The sequence below is a fragment of the Nematolebias whitei genome, chromosome 2, assembly GCF_014905685.2.
Source record: "Nematolebias whitei isolate Nwh7 chromosome 2, NemWhi1, whole genome shotgun sequence".
Lineage (NCBI taxonomy): Eukaryota > Metazoa > Chordata > Actinopteri > Cyprinodontiformes > Rivulidae > Nematolebias > Nematolebias whitei.
In genome coordinates this window covers 12,478,962-12,486,018 of record NC_056499.1, presented here as the reverse complement: position 1 = coordinate 12,486,018, position 7,057 = coordinate 12,478,962, and the positions used below count along the sequence as shown (strand labels likewise).

Below are 7,057 nucleotides of genomic sequence, written 5' to 3'. Positions count from 1 at the left end.
TATATATATATATATATATTTTTTTTTTCTTTTGGCTGCTCCACAGTGAATGAAGTCGTACTTAGACTTGGCATTTGTTTTTCTGCCGGATGTCCTTCCTGACACAACCACAGACACCGAACTCCCACAGTCCTCTGTGTGGAGCAGAGAGCTGCCATCTAGGTGCCTGGGGGAGCAGATGGTGGGGGTTAAGTGCCTTGCTCAATGGCTCAGAGTGGGGCAAATGAGGGTGGACGCAGGTGTGGGTGCTTCACATTTTGACGTTAGTCTGGAGAGTCAAACTAGCGACCTACTGATCACAGATTCACCTTCAATAACCTCTGCGCCACCACTCCTTCTTTTGCAGCCATAAATATAATTGTGTAAAAGTGTTTTTTAAATGGTGGACCATGGTCCAACTGTTTGACCTGGGCATATTTTCTCTTGTTTACAGGAAATAATTTCAAAGGGCGCAGCTTTTCTGTATACGTTTTGTCCCCAGATCGGTCAAAAAGAATAAATAAATAAATGAACTGTGTGTTTTCTTGCAGTTATAGTAATTTACCGTGGTTGTCCCTAAATCCAGATGTTTATTTTATCATCTGGATCCAGATTGGCTGGTAATTTTTAACAGAAAAAAAAAAAAACTGTATGTTGTCTCACATAGTAAGTTACAGGAGAAGTCTGTTAATCCAGATTATAAATATTTCTTACCTGGCTCCAGATTGATTGTTAATATATGGAATAATTAATTTAAGAACAAACTACCGTACTGTTTAAAGAAATAATTTTATTTTGCATTTGCTGTAACTTAAACTAGTTGTCCTTAATTTAAACTACCGGTAGTTGTCTTTAACTTAAACCTGGAGCACGGTCTACAGCTGGACTCAGAATAATTCTTACAGTTGGCCCCGTATATTTGGTCGTTTATAACATTTATTTTTATTTCTTGCATTTCCAAGTTATTTTACTAACAGGCGATCTGTCCTGTTCTCCAGGCTGCTGTGATGTCTCCCTCTGTGGACCCCTCTGTGTCGGTGCACCCCACAGCCATGATCACTCAGCAGATGGGCCAGCTGCTGTTGGGAAACAACGGATCGGTGCGTGGGTCCAACTCCGACACTGCTTTGTTGAAATCATTGGAAAACAAACACATTTATCACGATGCAGGGACTTTCCTTAGACCTGACAGTGAGCTGAACAGATGAGAGGAGTTCATCTGGGACATTTTGGACCGACGTAGCTTAACTAGAAAATTATTTATATAGATTTTATAACAAGTGTTTTATTTATTAAACAAAAATGACTCATATTCAGGAATATTCTACTTGATGTGTTTGTGTGAGATGACACGATTTATTGTTCAAAATTAAAAAAAATTGTAAAAATCAAGCATAACAATAACAAAATGCTAGATGGATGCTAAAAGTAGCAAAACTGTAGCTAGTAGCAGCAAAAGGCTAACTGAAAGCTGAACACAAAACGCTAGCTAGAAGCTAAACGTAGCTAAAGAAGTCTAAAAAAGTTAAATCTGGTCCTCTGGCCATTCAAATAAATAAATAAAATTGTAGAAACGTTTAGTCTTTCTTCCGAAAGACTTCCTCAGTCTGAGGTGCTGTATTCAGCTCAGTCTTATAAATGGCACAAATGGATCAAATAAGGAGGTCATTAGCAGGACTTTAGAGAACTTGACTGCACTGAGAAGCTAATTCAGTTATAGGATTCAGCTGTGTGGCATCAGAGACACGTCTAAAAGTTGCAGGACTCTGACCCTCGAGGCCTGGAGTTTGACACCTGTGCTCTAGAGCAATGTGGATATCCTAACTGGGCCTTCCTGAAAGCAGAGAAGAAACCCAAACAGGACTCCAGTCAGCCATCAGGTGAAAAGGAGGAACCCAGACCAGTGGTTATTCCATATGTTGAGGGAGTATCAGAGAAACTGAGACGTTTATTTTCTAAACATAACGTCCCAGTGGCTTTTAAACCCCAAAATACATTACGGCAAAGACTGGTTCATCCCAAAGATCCAGTCCCCCGGCACAAACAGAGCAATGTTGTGTATGCTGTTCAGTGTCAGGAGGGTGATCAGTCTTACATCGGGGAAACTAAACAGCCACTGGCCAAAAGGATGGCCCAGCACAGAAGATCAACATCATCAGGCCAGGACTCTGCAGTCTACACTCATCTCCAGGCCAGCGGTCACTCTTTCAGGGATGAAGATGTTCACATCCTGGATAGAGAGGAACGATGGTTTGAGAGAGGAGTAAAGGAGGCCATCTTTGTGAAAAGAAACCGTCCATCGTTAAACAGGGGTGGAGGCCTCCGGGTTCAACTGTCCCCCTCTTACAATGCTGTGATTGCTAGTATCACTCAGCCCTCTGTGAATAGTAAACAGCCGTCAGTGTGCTAATGATCCATTGTTAGGCTGATGGTCCTTCTTGATCATGTGATCAGCTGGTTTTGGTTGTCAGCATCAAACTGGTTGATCCACTCTGAGAAGGTGCTATTTAAGAGACTGAGCTGAAAACAGCACCTCAGACTGAGGAAGTCTCTTGGATGAGAGACGAAACGTTTCTACATTTTTTTTTTAATGTTCTGAGGACCAGATTAAACTTTTTTAGATTTTTCTACCTGGATTATTGAGCATGCATCAGGGTAGCTAAATAAGCTAATAGTAGCAAAAGGCTAACTGAAAGCTGAACACAAAACGCTAGCTAGAAAGTAAAAGTAGCAAAACTCTAGCTAATAGCAATAAAATGCTAGCTAGAAGCTAAAAGTAGCAAAACTAGCCAATAACAGCAAAAGGCTAACTCAAAGCAGAACACAAAACAAAAGCTAGAAGCTAAAAGTAGCAAAAGTAGCTAATAGCAGCAAAAGGCTAACTAAAAGCTGAACGCAAAACTAGCTAGAAGCTAAAAGTAGCAAAACTAGCTAATAGTAGCAAAAGGCTAGCCTTAATCTGAAGATAAAAAGCTAAAGTGCTAGCTTAAAGTAACAAAATGGGAGCTAGAAACTAGAAGTTTCTAGGTCTTAGCTAGAGTTTTGTTACTTTCAGCTTCTAGTTAGCATTTTGTGTTTAGCTAGTGGGGAAGTGGTGGCACAGAGGTTAGAGAAGATGGGCCTGTGATCGGAAAGTCGCCGGTTCAATACCCGGTATTGTCAACATCAAAATGTGGGTGGGAAAGGTGAAACACCCACACCTGCCTCCACCCTCATTTGCCCAACTATGGACCCCTGCGCAAGGCCCTTAACCCCCACCCTTAACCCCCACCATTCGCTCCCCAAAACAGGTCTCTCTTGAAAATGAGTTCCCATGACTCAATGAGACTACCTGGATAAATAAAGTGTAAATGAAAAAATAGAATAAATAAAAGTAGCAAAAGTAGCAAACTTTTAGATTAAAACTGGAAAGTGCTAGCTAAAAGTAACAAAATACTGGAAACTAACTGTAGCAAAATGCTAGTTAGAAAAGAGCTAAAAGCAGCAGAATGCTAGCTAAACGTAAAACAGGAGCTAAAAGCAGCAGAATGCTAGCTAAATGTAAAACAGGAGCTAAAAGCAGCAGAATGTTAGCTACAAGTAACAACATGTTGACTCAAATCTAAAAGAAGCAAAACCCAATCTAGAAGTTAAAAGTAGCAACAAACAAAGCCTACTGCACTCATGTTTAGTTTATTTTAAAACAGTTTTTTTTTCTAGTTTATACAATTTTAGTAAATTTTATTCTAAATTTACAGACTTTTACTGGAATTTAATTTCTGTAAATGTCATATTTTACATCAAATTTGGTGTAAATTCACAAGTAAAAAAAAAACATAATTAAGAAAATATCCTCATTTGAACAATGTTCAGAAATTTGGAATTCTTTGAAACAAATGTTTTTTTTTTATACTGTTTCTTTGTTCATTAATCAAACTGAGCAGGAACCTTGTACATTTCTTCAACCATTCAATAATTAGGATTAAATGTAATTGTTCTTTTCTTACAGTATATTTCTGCCAGCCCCAGTGTCCAGGAAGCCTATATGCTTCAGTACCCCTCCATGCAGGCAGCACCTGTAAGTTTATTATATTTTTGACACATTCACTCCCAACATTTACCTGCGATGCATCTAAAAGCAGTGATTACTTCAGAAAATGACAACAGCACATTCAGAAGCCCTTCGTTCATCAGGCTTCCAGTTGTTTTGTCCTCTAAAACCATCAATTATGTTGCCCCGAGGACGGTCATTACCAGATTCTGAATGAAATATGGTGTTTTTGCGTTGCAGGAAAACAGCTCGCTGCAGCAAGTGGATTCTTCCAACAACTCGTCTCCTTACAGTCAACTCAGCAAGTAACGCAGGTAGGCCTCGCAGCAAAAACCTGACGTTTCATCCAGAAACTTTTACTGCTGTGGATACAAAATGCCATCGTTAACAACCGTTACCCTCAGAAAGTCTTGTAGGGAAATAAAATCCATGCATTTATTTTTGTTTGTGTCTTTTTTAAAATATTTATTATTATTTATTAACCTTTATTTAACCAGGCAAATCCCACTGAGATCACAGATCTCTTTTATAGGTCCTCCGGGGCCTGAAGGCAGCCTAACATGCAGGTTTTTGAACTGTGGGAAAGAACCGGAGTATCCGGAGAAAACCCACGAGGAGAACATGCAAACTCAAACACAGGAAGACCCAGGTCCAAACCAGAGCCTGAACCAGGACCTTCTTACGACCATTTCTTAACAAATTCGAAAAGTCTTTTGTAATTTTTTTTACTTTAAAAACTAAAAATATTAACTTTTTGTAACTTTACTACCGTTTAGCATTCCTTCAGTGAAATATTGACCCAATGAAACTCATTTTAAATTGATCCTTTAGATCTTATATTTATCATATCATTAAATAAGGCATTCCTATTAATATGATTTTATTATATTAATTTATATATGCTTTTATCAGCACACGCTTCCCTGATCTTACGGTAATTTTCTGTAGTGGTATTTAAACGGCTGACTACAGTCCTAATAAGAACACGTTTCTTATCTAGACTTAAACATTACCGAAGATTAATCTATGAGGGCCAAGGCCACCATCAGCCACCCCCTGGCACCTCCACTGCTCCTGGTTGTGGATAAAATGTCTCAACTCTCCAGGATCCGTCACTTGGCGCTGCCTCGGACAAGAGATGAATAAATAAATAAAAAAGCCTCCCTCTGTTCTCTACTCCTAACCGCTTCAGTATCTTGCACCAAAAACATTAAAGTTTGTTTTTGTTCAATTCCGGTCAAACTACAACCTCACTGTTTAAATTTTTTAGCGTCATGCGATATCGACGTACCGTTTATTTTAGTAGCTGTGAGAAGCATCGTTTCTTTTCCTCGCTCGCTCCCGTCTGGCACTGCAGAAAGAAGCTTCTCGTATTTGACATTAATAAATATTCCTTAACTGTTTATTTTTTATTATTACGACCAACGTTCTAAGTGATTCTGCTGTTGTGTTCCCGATTTTTAGGCCTCGTCACGGCTCCGTAACTCGGAGGACAGGCGGAGAGCTGCCGAGGACATCGCGGGGATCTAACCCTGCCCTGTTTGGACCAGACACACGAACTTTTCTCTGTTTTTTTTGCACAGCCTCATTATTCGTAGTGGAAATGGAAGATGATGGACACGGACTTGAGCGGTTGGTCATAAAAAAGAAAAGAAAGAAAAGTAGATTTATTTTAATAAGAACCAAGATGCTCTTCTTTTTCCTCTTTTTCAATAATTTTCAAACAGAAGACCCCTCCACCACTCCCATTAAAATGCATGACACCCCCTCCCCCGCCCCCCACTTCGTTACGGTGTTTGTGATTTTCTTTAGAGCTCCTACAATTGTGGTAAACGACGAACCTGTTTGCACTGAAGTTTTAATAAGAATAACTTCGTTTTGGTTTTCAAAGTTGCAGCCGACAGCTGAAACCATTTCATTAGGATTTAATAAATTTATCATCGGACACGGTGCCTTTCCTACAGAACATCGAACATCGTTGACATTTTCTCATCAAACCCGATCAGGTATTATCGTTCTGGTGATCAGATGTGTGTGAAATCGTGGCGGTTTCCACGGAGCGTTTCGCTATCTAATCATTTGGTGGCAATAAAGACGACGCGAGTCTCACGGCAATACTGAGCGAAGACGGCGACGAACTCAGAGCACGCTTTCTTTATTTTCCTTTCTTTGTCGGGACAGGTCATGAAACACGAGCTGTACTTTAATGTGGAAATGGAGGGTTTGTTTTTTCTCTCGTGGTCGGGTTGACCGGATATCTACCTCATGGTTCTGCCGGAGTCGGCTGGCGTCGTCGGGTTTGCGGGTAAAGCCCCTTCTCGCCAGACTGAACCGCGCGAACCAAGAAGCCAAGCTCAGGAGCTGGCTAACCTCTGCTGTTTGACCTGCAGCAGCTCTCCTAATCTTCAAAACGATTATTTAGGTTTTAACCTTTTCTTTAAGTTTTCGCTTCTGTTTAGATGTTTCGTTTTTCTCCACCAGATTAGAAGCTGATTCTCCGTGATTTCACCAAATTTTGGTCTCAAATACGCGTCAAATAATCTGGACGAGCGAAAGACAAAACTCTGATCTAACCGGTAGAAATGATGCAATCAAGAACGTCGAGACCCGTTTTTATCAAAGTCAGAAACGAACAACGTGTTTGTACTTGCCGTACAGCGAGGGCCCAACATGAAAACAAGCGATTTTTGTTGTCAACGTTGCCTTTTTTTGCTTCATGATTTCTGAAGAAAGACCAGAACTCTACCACGAAGGAAGGAAGACGTTTGGTCGCTGCGCCTCTGCCTGATCTGTAGAACTGAAACAAGAACTGGTTCAGATTAATCCAGGATTTTACTGAGTGTACGTTCCCGTTCTGACGACTTGTTCCTGAAAAAAAAAAGTAAAATAAAAAAATCCTCCTAACTGCTTCTTCCTGTTAACTTTTCCTGAATCTTTCTCCTTTGAAATAAAATGAAAACACTGATGAATTAAAGGCTCTTTTCTTTCTCAAACACGACTCCTGTTTTTTTAAATCTGACTCGCTTCTTGATGTTTTTAAAATCTTTA

The 7,057-nt window shown here is 40.0% G+C and overlaps 1 protein-coding gene across 1 annotated transcript in view; it reads left to right on the top strand.

Annotated features, from left to right (window-relative positions):
- Positions 1–6,216, top strand: part of LOC119429006 (RNA-binding motif, single-stranded-interacting protein 1) — a 27,116-nt gene extending 20,900 nt beyond the window's left edge. The window contains exons 11-14 of the mRNA XM_037696728.1: positions 978–1,079; positions 3,968–4,036; positions 4,250–4,323; positions 5,474–6,216. Of these exons, the coding sequence (XP_037552656.1) occupies positions 978–1,079; positions 3,968–4,036; positions 4,250–4,318 (240 nt within the window). The 3' untranslated portion in view covers positions 4,319–4,323; positions 5,474–6,216. The remainder of the gene's footprint in view (positions 1–977; positions 1,080–3,967; positions 4,037–4,249; positions 4,324–5,473) is intronic.
- Positions 6,217–7,057: the final 841 nt, after the last annotated feature.